Source organism: Natrix helvetica, assembly GCF_964273705.1.
Source record: "Natrix helvetica genome assembly, chromosome: 5".
NCBI lineage: Eukaryota > Metazoa > Chordata > Lepidosauria > Squamata > Natricidae > Natrix > Natrix helvetica.
In genome coordinates this window covers 151746049-151762202 of record NC_138551.1, presented here as the reverse complement: position 1 = coordinate 151762202, position 16154 = coordinate 151746049, and the positions used below count along the sequence as shown (strand labels likewise).

The following is a 16154-nucleotide window of genomic DNA, read 5'->3' as shown; positions in this document are numbered from 1 at the left end:
GCAACCACCCGTGTCGCAGGCGCCAACGTCATCGAGCCACGCGTCAAGTTTTCACCCCCGCGTTGCTAAGCAACCGAGGCTGGCCTACCTGAAAAAGGAGGCCCGAGAGCCGTTGAGCGACCCCCGGGCCTAAAAGGGCGAGGGGTCCGAGGCGAGCGAACGTAAGAGACCCCCCCCCCCAAACTTCCTCTCTGGCCCCGCCTCCGTCACCTGGCCACGCCCCTTTGTTCTCCGTGCCCATAAACTCCACCCTCCGTCCTCTTCTTTCCCGAGCCTCCTGAGGGGGGGGGGAATTTGGTCACGTGGTTATAAACTATGCTGTAACATGTAGCTAGTCCTCATTGAGGAACTGAGGGGAAAGAAGTGAGATGGAGGTTTTGGGTTACTTTGCAATTGAAGTGGGCATTATAGTTTCCTTCATTTATAGCTGAGGTTTAAATTGAAGTTTCTTTTTGGCCACAAAATTGATTTGGGGAGACCGGTCACTGGACCCAACAATTTGAGTTTATAACAACAATAATACCCCCCTCCTGTCCAAAGAAAATCAAACTTCTTTGGCCTTAACCAGGTTACTTATAAACCTAGTTAGTCTGTTGTTACACGAATGTGAATCACAAAGTGGGTTAATTTAGACTGTCATGGTGGTTTATTGAGCATATTTAGCATTAGGTGTGTTTATTTTCAGGCAGGTAAGCTGGCTTCCTCCAACCTTTTGCAGACTTTGGACTACCATCCCCATAAATCCCAGCTTGGCAAGGATCACCCTCTGCTCAAGGCACCAGAAAGGAAGAAGAGTTCAGCCTGCCTACCAATCCTACATTTTTTACTCCTCTATTTCTACTACTATAATTATTTTATATAATCATATGTGAATTATGTATATTTAATGATAGATAGATAGATTAATAGATTGAGATGGATGATAGATAGATAGATAGATAGATAGATAGATAGATAGATAGATAGATAGATAGATAGATGATAGATAGGTAGATAGATAGATAGATAGATAGATAGATAGATATAAACATAGATATGTAGATACACAAATACAACATGTATGTATGTATGTATGTATGTATGTGTGTGTTACAACCCCTGGTATGCCCAAATATGGGAGGGAGCTCACTACTCCCTCTTTCTGTCATTCGGCTCATCACGGAAAACCATCCAGACAGAAACCCATATTTTTATTTTTAATGTTGCCTTTTTATATTTGTGTTGTATTTGTGCTGATAAATAAATAAAGGGAGACTAGTATAGATCTATTTCAAGCTATTTAGCTCTCACCAGCTAGCCATACCCTTACTGGGATTTGAATATATATATCTACATCTATATATATATGTAGATGATAATAGATAGAACCTAGATGGATGGAGATAGATAGGTAGAGCAATAGATGATAAAGAGAAAGAGAGCGATAGATATAAAAATATAGATATGTAGATGACAATAGATAGAAGCTGGATGGATAGATGGGTGGAGATAGATGGATGGATGATAGGTAGAGAGATAGATGATAGATAGATAGATAGATAGATAGATAGATAGAAGATAGATAGATAGATAGATAGATAGATAGATAGATAGATAGATAGATAGATAGATAGATGATAGATAGATGATAGATAGATGATAGATAGATAGACAGACAGACAGATATGTAGATGATAATAGATAGAAGCTAGATGGATAGGTGGGTGGAGATAGAGAGATAGAGAGATAGATAGGTAGATAGATGATGGATGAGAGAGAAAGACAGAGAGACAGATATGTAGATGATAATAGATAGAAGCTAGACGGATAGATGGGTGGAGATAGATAGGTAGATAGATAGATGATGGATGATAGCTAGATAGATATGTTAGATAGATGATGGATGGATAAATAGATATGTGCATATTGGAACATTAGGGATGTTTGCTGATTATAATCTCATCTACCTATCTGTCTCAGCAAACATCTCAATACTCCTTCCTCCTCCTATTTGCCCCACAACAGCCCTATGAGGTGGACTGAGGTGAGAGCAGGACTGGCCCAAGCATGGCTTAGCCATGGGCTCCCTTAAACCATAAGTGTTGAGTAAGCCTGCGTCTCAAACCATGTCACTAGCACAAGTAATAAAAATAGAGGAATGTTAGCTTTTAATCTTGGTCAATGCTCAGCCTCTTCCTCCTAAAATATATAGCTTCTGGGTTTTACATTCTTGCTTCCCCCCTCCACCCCCCAAATATGGCTAGCTAGCCACATAGGATTAAATTGTAGGTGGAAAGCCATAGTTATTTCTTTTTAAAGAAATGAAATAAATACAGCCAGAGAGATCATCTCTTTATATCCAACACCATCACCCCTGGTTTTAAAATATATATATATTTATTGATCTAGGACGGAGTCAACAACGTCTTGACGGAGCAGGATAATTTTTTGAAACTTGATTTAAAAAATAAATAAAATCCCAGGGCTTTTTAGGTGGAAGAGAGGACGAGGTTTCTGCATTCATGGAGAAAAATGCTACCTTAATGACGAAGGGGATAAGCGAGTTGCGGAAGACGAGTTCCCCACAACCGATCCTCGTGTGGAATCATCCGGACAGTAGCAGAATACATCCCAGTAAAGCGTTTCACGCTGTCAAGCGTTATTATGAGAAGCAGGTACTAATATTTGGAAAGCTATTCATACAGGTAGTCCTCGACTTAATGACCACAATTGGGCCCAACATTGCTGTGGCAGAGCGGGAGTTTTTTCCCCCCTTTTTACGACTTTCCTTGCCACCATGATTCGGTGAATCATTGGCCTGACCCCCAGGACAGCGAAACTTGTCGTACATACGAGTCAGTTGACAAGCGTTGGGATCCTGTGATGGTCGTAAGTGTGAAAAACGGGTCCTGGGTCATTTTCTTTCAGCGCTGTTGTAACGGAACCGTCAAGCGTGCAAGCTGTATTTGAAACAGGCTTGTTCAGCTGACTCTTATTTCCTACGTGCTGCTCAGAAGTCTAAAATCACAATTTTTTAAAAGTGCGAATCCCGTCGCTTCATCGAAGCTGTGACTTAGGCAAGGTTCTCCAAAGTCTCCTTCGGTTTCCAGAATAGTTTCCAGAATCAGAATAACAGAAGAGTTGGAAAGGGCCTCGGAGGTCTTGTAGTCCAACCCCCTGCTCAAGCAGGAAATCCTACTACCATTTCATCAGACAAATGGTTGTCCAATCTCTTCTTAAAAACCTCCATTGATGGAGCCACCCACAACCTCTGGTGGCAAGTCGTTCCACTGGTTAATATATCTGGGATTATAGAATTACAGAATCACTGTTGGAAGGGACCTTGGAGGTCTTGTAGTCCAACCCCCTGCTCAAGCAGGAAACCCTACATACAAATGGCTATCCAACATCTTCTTAAAGACTTCCAGTGTTGGGGCATTCACAACCTCTGGTCGTTCCACTGATTAATTGTTCTCACTGTCAGGAAGTTTCTCCTTAATTCTAGGTTGCTTCTCTCCTTGATTAGTTTCCACCCATTGCTTCTTGTCCTGCCTCCAGGTGCTTTGGAGAATAAGTTGACCCTCTCTTCTTTGGGGCACCCCCGCAAATCCTGGAACACTGTCTTCCCTAGTCCTCCTTTTCTCTAGGGAAAAGAAAAACTCTCCAGGGTCTTAGAATATACAATATAGAATAACAGAAGCGGAAGGGACCTTGGAGGTCTTCTAGTCCAACCCCCTGCCTAGGCAGGAAATCCTACACCACTTCAGACAAAGGGTTACCCAACATCTTAAAAACCTCCAGTGTTGGGGCATTCACAACTTCTGGAGGCAATTTCTGTTCCACTGGTTGATTGTTCTAACTGTCAGGAAATTCCTCCTCAGTTCTAAGTTGCTTCTCTCCTTGATTCGTTTCCACCCATTGCTTCTTGTTCTACCCCTCTGGTGCTTCGGAGAATAGCTTGACTCCCTCTTCTTTGGGGCAACCCCTGATGAAGCAGAGGGAGTTGAGTCTCCTTTCTCTCGTTTCCCCAGGCCGAGGAACAAAAGAAGATCTCCAACATATCTATTAACTTCTCCGACTCGTTGATGCTGCAGAAATGTTTCTTGAAACGCCCGGGCTGTCCTCAGTATTGCAACCAGGCGACGTCGGCAGCCATCTGCGGTAAAAAAAAAAAAACCTCCACAAATTGGCAGGTCCATTTTGTCCCTGGCTTGGTTGGGCAACTAGCTCCTCGACTTAACGACCGTCGCAGAACTCCCCAAGTTCCGTCTCCGCTGGCTGGCGAAACGAACCCCTTGCCCCCTGTCGGCGGGCTTTCCTGGCCGCCGTTGTTTCAGGGAATCCCTGCAACCGTTAAGTGAGTCACACGGTTGTTAAGCAAATCCGGCTCTTATCGTAGAGTTCACATAGGACCCCAGGGCTGGAAGGATCCTCGGAGGTCATCTAGTCCAACCCGGGACCCAAAGGCAAGAGGCTTTGTCCCACCCCAGACGTGAAAGAGTCAGCATTGGATTCTCTGCTTGTTTTCCCCACCTCCCCCCCCCCGTTCCTCCCACTCACCAGAGAGCAGCTTTTCAAGATCTGGGGACCTGCCTGCCAACCTCAGCACCATGAGCCTGACTTCCCAGATATCCCTGGACGACTGGAATTCCCTTGCCCAAAATCCCGAAATTTGGGACTCAAGGAGTCACATCCGATGTAAGTTTCTTTCGTCTGGCTTCAGTGACGGGGTTTTCTTCCCATCCCCAAAACAGAAGAGGTTTTATGGCAGGAATGGGACTTTGGTCAACCTTGCAAGGTGTGGACTTGCAAGGGCTATGCAATTCTCCTCCGTCTCCCCTCCTCCTCCCCTCCTTCCTCTTCTTCTTCTCTTCCTTCTCCTTCTCCTCCTTCCCCCCTCCTCTTCCCCTCCTTCCTCTTCTCCTTCTCTCCCTCCTCCTCCTCTTCTCCCAGTCCTTTCTAGCACTGATGATGTTATCTATCTTAGTTGGGTCATGAAACATCTGCAAGGAAACCACCAAGCTGAGAGAGCACCAAAAACCACACAGTTCTTTTCTTCCTCCCCCTCCTCCTCCTCCTCCTCCTCCTCCTCCTCCTCCTCCTCCTCCTCCTCCTCCTCCTCCTCCTCCTCCTCTCCCAGTCCTTTGTAGCACTGATGATGTTATCTACCGTAGTTTGGTAATGAAACATTTGCAAGAAAACAACCAAACTCAGAGAGCACCAAAATCCCCCAGGCCTCCTCCTCCTCCTCCTCTTCTCCACAACCCCCCCTTCCTTCTAGCACTGATGATGTTCCCTAGTTGGGTCAGGAAATGTTTGCAAGGAAACCCCCAAGCTCAGAGAGAACCAAAGACCCCACAGTTCTCTTCCCCCTCCCCTTCTCTCCTCTCCTTCTTCTCTCCTCCTCCTCCTCCTCCTCCTCCCCTTCCTCTCCTCAACCCCCACCCACCCACCCTTCTAGCACTATGATGATGTTACCTAGTTGCGTCATGAAATGTCTTTCTGCAAGAAAGCAACTGAGCGCAGAGGGCACCAAGGATCCCACAGTCCTTTTCTTCCTCCTCCTCCTCCTTCTTTTTCTCCTCCTCCTCCTTCCCCTCCTTTCTTCCCCCCCTCCTCCTCTGAGAGCACCAAGGACCCCTCATGTCAACCCTGGAGCTCCAAAGAATCTCTTCTAAAGGCCAGCCTCTGTTTCCCTCCCCCCACATCAAAAAAAAGGGAGAGGGGGGAGAACCCAGCAACCTTTTGGGGGGCAGACTGGCGTTGAGTGGCATTTATCTTTCTACCTCCCCAGTTTATCCCTCTTTCTCCTCGGAACTTGTGTTGCCCAAATGGAAGAGCTTCACGGAAGGCATCGTTCCCCCCAGCCACCTTAAAGCCCGCTCTGGGAACCGTATGCCCTGGTACATCCCCGTGCTTCATGAGAAGGTGAGGATTCGAAACCCGCCAGCCCAAGCGGAAGGAACGAGGGCGGGAGGGTTTGGCCAGAGATGTTGTCGGGATGTGATGAGAAAAGAGAGCCCAGTAGCTCTTTTCTTCCCCACTCGCAAAAGTTTAATAAAAAGCAGGGCATTTTCAAGGCAGTATATCCTCTCATTTGATTCGGGGTGAGCGGTCAGAAGGGAGCAGTTTGCAAGGAACAGATTGCAGATTAATTGAGTTGGAAGGGACCTTGTAGGTCATCTAGTCCAGCCCCCTGCCCGAGCAGGAGACCCTACACCATTTCTGACCGATGGCAGTCTATTCTCTTCTTGAAAGCCTCCAGGGATGAAGCTCCCACAACTTCTCTTCCATGGGTTGATGGTTCTCACTGTCAAGAAATTCCTCCTTATTTCCAGGTTGAATCTCTCCTTGTTCAGTTTCCATCCATTCTTCCTTGTCTGGTCTTTGGGTGCTTTGGAGAGTAGCTTGGCCCCCTCCTCTCTGGGGCAGCCCCTCAAATATTGGAAGGCTGCTCTCCTGTCTCCCCTGGTCCTTCTCTTCACTAGACTAGCCAGGCCCAGTTCCTGCAACCGTCCATTGTATGTTTTAGCCTCCAGTCCCCTCATCATCCTGGTTGCTCTTCCCTGCACTCTTTCTAGAGTCTCCACAATCTTTTATAGTGTGGTGACCAAAACTGGATGCGGTACTCTAGGTGTGGTCTAGGTGGAACAACAGGCAGGAATTGTTTGCTTGCGAGTCCCGTGGAGGTCTAGAGTAGAAGATTCTAGAAGGGGATATTTCTTGTGGGGACCTTGGGCTAAAGGAATTTTGCTTCCCTTGCCAGGATCTGAGTCTCAATAGGTTGGGGGAGGAGGTCGCCCGCCTGGCTCCTTTCGAAACCGAGTGTATCCGGAAGGAGGGAGTGATCTCCGTTCTCCGGGAAGAGGTCCAGGCGATGCAGAAACAACTGGAGCAGCTGCAGAAATGGCAGGCCTCTATTTTAGAGAGAACGTCGGAGGAGGTAGTCGCTCTCTTTTTCTTTGCTTCCCAGTCTTGTCGCGAGCCTTGATAGCTGCCGGAACCTGCTTTGTTTCCCCTACCTTCCAAAGAGACTAAGTCTTCTTTAGCGAGATTTATTAATGGCAATAGCAATAAGCCCTTAGGTAAGGCTTACATGCCGTTCACGCCATAGCAGAATAGAATAAAATGGAGTAGAATAGAGTAAAATAGAAGAGAAGAGGATAAGAATTTGAATTAATTAGAATTAGAATAGAATAAAATGAATTTAGAATAGAATAGAATAAATTTAGAATTAGAAGAGAACAGAAGAGAACAGGACAGAACAGAATAGAAATATAGAATATAGAGAAGAGAATAGAATATAGAATATAGAGAATAAAGAATAGAGAATAGAGAACACAACAGAATTAGAATTGGGAATAGAATAAATAGAATAGGATAGAATAGAATAGAGAATAGAATAGAATAGGGAATAGAATAGAATAGAATATAGAATAGAATAGAATATAGAATATAGAATAGAATAGAATGAATAGAATAGAAATAAGAATGAAAGAATAGAATAAAGAGAATAGAATAGAAATGTAGAATATAGAGAATAGGGAACAGAACAGAAAGAATTAGAATTGGAAATAGAATAAATAGAAGAGAATAGAGAATAGAATAGAATAAATGGAATAGAAATAAGAATGAAAGAATAGAATAAAGGGAATAGAATAAAATACTGTCATAAATACGAGTCAGTTGCCAAGAATAAAAATAGGATAGGAATAGAATGGAGAAAAACGCAGAAGGCAACGTGGCTAATCCTCAACTGATGGCCGTCACGGGCAGGCTCCCTTCTCGTCATAAGTTGAGGACTAACCCACGTTACCTCCTGCAAACCCAAACCTTCAGAATTGCCCGGATTGCAGAACCTCTCCCCTCCCCCCCTCCGCCCCCCACCCCCAAAATCCCATCAGGTTTGCTTTCGAAATCTCCCCGCCAGAAGCGTGTCAAGGCGGAGTCTTGGGCCAATTGGGACCTCATCCAGCTGCCCATGCACGGCATCAGCCCCTCGTTCGGGCTCGGGGAGAAGAGCATCCCCTCGGTCTACGTGAACCATGTCAACCTGTCGGAAGATTCGAGTCAGGAGTTCGAGCGTCTGAAAGAGCTGCTGAGCCAGTCGGAGCAGATGCTGGATTCGAAAGCGCTGCTCTTTAAGAAAGAGCTCATCAAAAAACAGGAGGAGCTCAACGACATTGAGAAGGAGGTAGGAAGACACCACCACCCCCCTCCCCAAAAAAATCCCCACCCCAGGCTTGGTAAAAAATCCGGAGAAGAAGCGCGTGGACGGGATCATAATACAGGCTGGTCCTCCGCTTACGACCACGGCGGGGCCCAACGTTTAGCGAACGGGCACTGAGCGAAGTGCTGTAAGTCGAGGGCAGCCCCTAAAGGGAATCCTGACTCGTCTATGGGAAGTCCTTGAGTTAGGACTTCCGCGACGGAGCCCCAAACTTTGGTCGCTAAGTGAGACACGCGTTTGGTGAATTTTACCCCATTTGACGAGCTTTCGGAGTGAACCAACTGTTAAGTTAGGAACACGGTCATTAAGTGAAGCTGGCTCCCCCCTTGAGTTGAGTTTACTTGACTTGACGTAGAGCCTGATGGAGATAGAGGAAGAGATGCTCTCCAGCAGCGAATCCAAATTGAAGGAAGGCGACTCGAGCGATCAGGAGGAATCGGAGAACACTTTGATCCTCTACAAGCTGCTGGAGTTCCAGAAGGTGAACGAAATCCTCTACGAAGAGCTGCAGAAAGCGCGGAACGAGTACGAGCTGGCCACAGGTACCCACGGAGTCCTCCACAACCCGGAGTGGAGGGTAGAGTAGGGTAGGGTAGAGTAGAATGGGAAGGGGAAGAAGAATAGAAATAGAATATCGGAATGAATAGAATAGGGAATTAGAATGGAATGGAACGGAATAAGGAATGAAATGGAATATGGAATGGAATGGAATAGACTAAGGGATGGAATGGAATGGAATAGAATATGGAATGGAATATGGAATGGAATAGAATAGAATAAGGAATGGAATGGAATATGGAATGGAATAGAATAGAATAAGGAATGGAATAGAATAAGGAATGGAATAAGGAATGAAATGGAATGGAATACAGAATAGAATAGTAGAATAGAAGAATTGGAATTGGAAATAGAATAGAATTAATAGTAGAGTAGAATAGAATGAATAGAGTAGAGTAGAGTAGAGTAGAATAGAATAAGAAATAGAATAGAGTTGAGTAGAATAAGAAATAGAATAGAATTGAGTAGGGTAGAGTAGAATAGAATAGAATAAGGAATAGAATAGAATAGAGTTGAGTAGAGGAGAGGAGAGTAGAATAAGGAATAGAGTAGAATAGAGTAGATTAAGGAATAGAATAGAGTTGAGTTGAGTAGAGTACCACTTGGAACATCAAAAACCCGGAGTGGAAAATGGAGGCGACTCTTGAATTTCCTTTTGATGCCGGGGAGTTGGGAGGGCCAGGGTGGAGGAGAAGGGGAGAAGCTGGTAGGAAATGTTATTTTTCCTGAGGAGCCTCTAAAAGGATGCAAATGACCACCTGTCAGCAAGGAATATCAATCCTTCCCTTCCCCACCATCCCTTAGAGCTGAAGAAGCTTCTGGGATGAGAAGGGAAAGGTCTTCAAAAGGAAAAGACCAAGAAAGTCCAATTGCCTCCTAAAAAAAGCACCTTTGGGATAGTCACATGGTCGTTAAGTGAATCCGATTGACTTTGCTGGTCAGGAGGTCGCCAAAGGGGAATCGTGTGACCCCCGGGGATGCGACCGCCGTCATAAATAAGAATCCCTTGACCAGCGTCTGAATTTTGATCCCGTGAAAAACAATCCTGAGTCCCCTTTTCCCCCCCTCCCTTCCGTGCCGTTGTCGCTTCGAACAGTCATTAAGCGAACTCTCGTGAAGTCGAGGACTACCTGTAAATGGCTATGAAAGGAAGCCTGGGTGGGAATTTGGGTGGGTGGGTTTCCTTTGCTGCCTTCCCGCTTGCTTCTCCCAGGCGCGATTTCATCCCTGCAAAGAGAATTGTCCTTCGGGGAATCCCAACTCCGGAAAGCTGAGGTGGAGAAGGAATCTTTGCAGAAGGAACTCCGGGAACGAGGCGAACAGCTGGAGGCCATGTCCAATAAGGTTGGTCGGGCGGTCGAAGGCGGTGGAGAAAATAACACTTGTTGGAAATCCCCAGCGCGGGAACTTTTCACACCTCCTGTCTTCCTTTCTTAGTTTTCCAACTTGCGGGAGGAGAGGAAACACGAAGAAATGATGGGCACCATCGAGAGAGAGAATTGCAGACTTCAACAGGTGAGGGAGCCCCCTCCTTGGATATTTTATCTCTGGATTTCTCTCCTCTCCTCTCTTCCTCTTCCTCTTCCTCTTCCTACTCCTATACAGTATTCCATTTCTATTCCTATGTTCTCTTCCCGTTCTCTTCTCTTCTATTTATTTCTCTTCTATTTATTTCTCTTTTCTTCTATTCCTATTCCTATTCCTATGTTCTATTTCTCTTTCCATAGTTCTATTTCTCTCCTTATGTTCTCTTCCTGTTCTATTCTGTTCTGTTCTATTTCATTTTATATTTATTCTATTTATTTATTTCTATTCTATTTATTTATTTCTATTCTATTCTGTTCTATTTCTCTTCCTATGTTCTCTTCTCTTCTATTTATTTCTCTTCTATTTATTTCTATTCTCTTCCTATTCCTATTCCTATACAGTATTCAGTTTCTATTCTTATGTTCTCTTCCTGTTCTCCTCTCTTCTATTTATTTCTCTTCTATTTATTTCTTCTCTTCTATTCCTATTCCTATGTTCTATTTCTCTTCCCGTAGTTCTATTTCTCTCCTATGTTCTTTTCCTGTTCTGTTCTGTTCTATTTCATTTTATATTTATTATATTTATTTATTTCTATTCTATTCTATTTATTTCTATTCTATTTATTTCTATTCTATTCTGTTCTATTTCTCTTCCTATGTTCTCTTCTTTTCTATTTATTTCTCTTCTCTTCTATTCCTATTCCTATGTTCTATTTCTCTTCCTGTTCTCTTCTCTTCTCTTCTATTTATTTTATTTCTATTCCTATTCCTATTTTCTATTTCTCTTCCTATGTTCTCGTTCTGTTCTATTCTATTCCTATTCCTATTCCTGTGTTCTATTTCCCTTCCTATGTTCCCTCCCTATTTCTATTCTAGGGGTGCCCTGAGAAAGACCAAAGTGAGTGGATTCTCTCACTTGCCCTTTCCTTTTCCTCTTCTTCCTTCCTGCACAGGAGATGACCAAGCTGGAAGTCCACCTGGCAGACAGAGACCAGGCCATCCACACTTTGCAAATCAGCATCCAGCAGCTCCAGTCTGAGTTGATGGTCAACCAGCATCACACCAGGAAGCAGTTGAGCAGCCAGAGTGACCTCCAGAAGCAGCTGGACATTTTGCAACGGGCGGAGCAGCAGACCAGGGTCACCCTGGAGAGCGTCAGCGCCCGGGTAAGTGAATCCGGGCTTCCCTCATTGACATTTGCTGGCCCGACCCCCAGTGGACAGTGCGACCGTCATAAATAGGAACCGGTTTGCAGAGCATCCAAATTTTGATCACGTGTCCACAGGGACGTGCAGCGGTCGTAAGTGTGCCGTTTTCATTTCGAACGGTCACTAAATGGACTGTTGTAAGCCGAGGACTGCCTATACCTGGCTCAAGAGCCCTAACTGCTTCCTAGGTGTAAAAAAAAAACCCAAACACTTTTTTTTAAATGTTTGTAATTTTATTCATAAACATTTTTGAATAGAGCGAATTGTCAGGGTATACCAATTGCAAAAAAAAATAAAAATAAAAAAATCAGAGAGAGAGTAGTAATAAATGTTAACACATGAACTAATAACAGTGATCATAATATAATAACACATATACTGAGAATAATAGTAATAATATAACCAAATGAATTTTAACTCGGTTACTTTTTAGATTGGCTTATTTACATTTTTTGTTAATTGTAATGATAAACCATCTCTGTTTTTAATGCAAACATTCATAGCAGGGGTGAAATTCAAATTTTTTAAAAATACCGGTTCTGTGGGCGTGCCTTGTTGGGCGTGGCAAGGGAAGGATACTGCAAAACCCCCATTCCCACCCCACTTTGGGGGCCAGCCAGAGGTGGCATTTGCCGGTTCTCCGAACTACTCAAAATTTCCGCTACCGGTTCTCCAGAACCTGCTGGATTTCACACCCTGATTCATACTCTTTCCTCCTCTTAATTTCTACCTCTTGTCTCTAACCACTCATAAAATCTATCAAATCATATGCTGGGTCTTTGTTATCTTTTATTTTTGAAGTTGTCCATTTCAGCACAGTCTAAAGCTTTTCAAATTAACTTCCTCATCTGGCGAGGAGTTCTCATTTTTCCAGTATTTTGCAAATATAATCCTCGCTGGTGTCAAGTAAATATGTGGTCCCTTTATCATAACCCTCCGGCATTATGCTCAACGAATAATATTTTTGGCTTCAAAAGATCTATATTCTGTTTAATTGTCTTTTCCAGCCAGCTAAATATTTTCTCCCAATATTTTCTTGCTTTGATACACGGCCACCACGTATGATAGTAAGTCCCTGGCGTCTGATTGCATTTCCAGCATGTGGCAGGCAGATTACTGAACATTTTTGCCAGTCTTACCGGTAAATGCTGGTAAATGCCACTGTAACAAACACTTAACTATGAGGTAGCAGTGTCTTGCAGCTGCCAAAAAACAACCCCCCCCAGGTCATTTTCCCCCCCCCAGTGCCGTCGTAACTCCAAACGGTCACTAAACGTTGCAAGCCGAGAACTGTACTGTACTGTATCCTTGTAATGAAAATAGCATTAGCCTGGGGCTCTTAATGTGGTCTACCTCGCAGGGCAGCTGGGAACTAAATCTCAAATCTTAGGGAATCACTAGCAGCTCCCATTTCTACGTTCCCCCAGCTTTTCCCCCCCCCCAAAGAATTTTTATTTTTTTATTCCCCTACATAGCATTTTAAGTGTACATTCGCATAATTGGTATTCTTCTTTACGTTTATCATTCTTATACATTTATTATTCCATTTAATAAGTTATAATGTACAATTTGGGTTGCTTTATTTCCCATCCCTTCCTTCTTTTGTAACACCAACTTATTTTCCCTTTCTTTTCTCCCTCCCTCCCTTCTCTACTTCCTTCCTTCTCTCCTCTCCTTCTCCTCCCTTCTTCCCTTACCTTTCTCCTACTCCTGCTCTTCCTCTTCTCCTTCCTACCCTCTCTCCTTCTCTTTCTCCCCCTTCCACCCTCCTCTCCTTCCCTCTTTCTTCTTTCCCCCGTCTTCCTTTCATTCGCTCCTCCTCCCTCCCTTTCTTTTTCGATTATTGTTGGTGTATATTTCAAAACTCAGTTTATGTTTCCTTGGGATGGTATTTCCGTCAGCCCAAATATAATTTAGTATCATTTCTTATTTCCTTACCTTCACAAGTCTACCCTAGGTATCTTTCCCCACCCTTTATGTCTCGTTCTTGAATATATACATATATGTTTAATATTTTCTTTTCTGCTTTCCCCTTCTCCACCCCCCTTTTCCCCCCCATTTAATAGTGCGTCATCTGGGTCCTTTATCTTTCTTTTCTAGTTTGTTTTCTCTAGCTAGTTGTAGAACCTTCCCCATGTCTTGAAGTACTCCGATTCCTCTTTCTCCTTTATTTTCATTGTCAACCTATTCATCTCTGCACAATCTAGCGTCTTTTTTTATTATCTCTAGTATATCCTCCGGCTTTTTACGCTTTTCTCTCCCTTTCTTTCAAAGTTTGAAAGGTTCCGCAGCAAAATTATACAAGCCGCTTACAGCACGCCTGGCACCAAATCCCCGCAGGCAGAAATCACCGACGAGGAGATTTTAGAGGCCTTGCAGGTAACCTGAAGTAGTCGGGATGGTGGAAAGAACCGGTGGGGCGGCGGGGAGAAAGACTCCTGGCCTGGCGCGGCTGCTCCCCCCCTCCTTCCTGACGGACGCCGTTGCCTTTCAGAAAATCATAACCGACCGTCTCGACTTCCATCAAATGCTGAAGCAGAAAGGCGTGAAGGTGCCTTCGCTCAGCTCCGAGCCTGCCCCCCCGCCGACGCATAAGAAAAAAGCCGGAGGGAAATAATGAATCCCTCCCCCCTTTTTTTAACCCAACCCCCCCCCCCAAAATAACAGCTGTCGAATTTCTTATTCTGTTCCTTTTCCTGTCTCCAATTAAACGATGGTGCTCATGGGCTTCCCCCCCACCCCTTTTCTTGTCCATTAGTATGATTATTAATTGCAATTCGTACGATGAGTAGCGGAAGTGTTAGTAATACCGCTTCGTAAAGCCTTAGTAAGGCTGCACCTGGAATGCCGTTTTGGTCCCCATCTTACAAGAAAGGGGTTGAGTTTGGGAAAAGTGCAGAGAAGAGCAACTAAGAGGATTAAACGCCTGGCGGAAAAAACATACGAAGAATGGCTGTAGGTTTTGGGTACTTCTAGTTTAATGCAAAGAAGGACCAGGGGGGGGACATGATAGCATCTTCCAGTATTTGAGGGTCTGCCCCAAAGAAGCGGGGCGTGTCAATGTATTCTCCAAAGAACCAGAGAGCACAGGGCACGAAGCAACAGATGGAAACTTGTCCAGGAGGGAAGCAACCTGGAATTAAGGAGAAACTTCCTAACAGTGAAGACAATTAACCAGTGGAACGACTTGCCACCAGAGGTTGTGGGTGGCTGCATCACTGGAGGTTTTTAAGAAGAGATTGGACAGCCATTTGTATGAAAGCGTGTAGGGTTTCCTGCTTGAGCAGGGGGTTGGACTAGAAGACCTCCAAGGTCCCTTCCAGCTCTATTCTGATTGATTGATTGATTGATTTTGAAATGGTCTAGGCTCTCCTGCTTGAACAGAGGGTTGGACTAGAAGACCTCCAAGGTCCCTTCCAGCTCTATTCTGATTGACTGATTGAAATGGTCTAGGATCTCCTGCTTGAGCAGGGGGTTGGACTAGAAGACCTCCAAGGTCCCTTCCAGCTCTATGCTGATTGATCGATTGAAATGGTCTAGGGTCTCCTGCTTGAGCAGGGGGCTGGACTAGAAGACCTCCAAGGTCCCTTCCAGCTCTATTCTGATTGATCGATTGAAATGGTCTATAGGGTCTCCAGCTTGAGCAGGGGGTTGGACTAGAAGACCTCCAAGGTCCCTTCCAGCTCTATTCTGATTGATCGATTGAAATGGTCTAGGGTCTCCTGCTTGAGCAGGGGGCTGGACTAGAAGACCTCCAAGGTCCCTTCCAGCTCTATTCTGATTGATCGATTGAAATGGTCTATAGGGTCTCCTGCTTGAGCAGGGGGCTGGACTAGAAGACCTCCAAGGTCCCTTCCAGCTCTATTCTGATTGATTGATTGAAATGGTCTAGGGTCTCCTGCTTGAGCAGGGGCTGGACTAGAAGACCTCCAAGGTCCCTTCCAGCTCTATTCTGATTGATTGATCGATTGAAATGGTCTATAGGGTCTCCTGCTTGAGCAGGGGGTTGGACTAGAAGACCTCCAAGGTCCCTTCCAGCTCTATTCTGATTGATCGATTGAAATGGTCTATAGGGTCTCCTGCTTGAGCAGGGGGCTGGACTAGAAGACCTCCAAGGTCCCTTCCAGCTCTATTCTGATTGATTGATTGAAATGGTCTAGGGTCTCCTGCTTGAGCAGGGGCTGGACTAGAAGACCTCCAAGGTCCCTTCCAGCTCTATTCTGATTGATTGATCGATTGAAATGGTCTATAGGGTCTCCTGCTTGAGCAGGGGGTTGGACTAGAAGACCTCCAAGGTCCCTTCCAGCTCTATTCTGATTGATCGATTGAAATGGTCTAGGGTCTCCTGCTTGAGCAGGGGCTGGACTAGAAGACCTCCAAGGTCCCTTCCAGCTCTATTCTGATTGATTGATTGATTGATTGAAATGGTCTAGGGTCTCCTGCTTGAGCAGGGGACTGGACTAGAAGACCTCCAAGGTCCCTTCCAGCTCTATTCTGATTGATCGATTGAAATGGTCTAGGGTCTCCTGCTTGAGCAGGGGGCTGGACTAGAAGACCTCCAAGGTCCCTTCCAGCTCTATTCTGATTGATTGATTGAAATGGTCTAGGGTCTCCTGCTTGAGCAGGGGCTGGACTAGAAGACCTCCAAGGTCC

General features: G+C 44.9%; 1 protein-coding gene across 1 annotated transcript; it reads left to right on the top strand.

Moving 5' to 3' along the window:
* The first annotated feature begins 52 nt into the window (after positions 1–52).
* CCDC27 (coiled-coil domain containing 27) lies at positions 53–14298 on the top strand. Its single transcript, XM_081954951.1, has 13 exons — positions 53–161; positions 2463–2654; positions 4011–4140; positions 4543–4677; positions 5774–5907; positions 6746–6922; positions 7910–8173; positions 8565–8751; positions 9981–10111; positions 10205–10282; positions 11247–11459; positions 13776–13880; positions 13996–14298. Exons 2-13 carry the CDS (start codon positions 2502–2504, stop codon positions 14116–14118), a joined length of 1830 nt encoding a protein of 609 aa, XP_081811077.1. The 5' UTR covers positions 53–161; positions 2463–2501; the 3' UTR covers positions 14119–14298.
* Positions 14299–16154: the final 1856 nt, after the last annotated feature.

Bases quoted from the DNA above. Each gene is read 5' to 3' on its own strand.
- CCDC27 (XM_081954951.1), top strand. From the start codon at position 2,502: ATGGAGAAAAATGCTACCTTAATGACGAAGGGGATAAGCGAGTTGCGG. The intron at 4,678-5,773 runs GTAAGTTTCTTT...CTACCTCCCCAG, and splicing joins CTCAAGGAGTCACATCCGAT to TTTATCCCTCTTTCTCCTCG. The intron at 6,923-7,909 runs GTAGTCGCTCTC...TCTCCCCGCCAG, and splicing joins TAGAGAGAACGTCGGAGGAG to AAGCGTGTCAAGGCGGAGTC.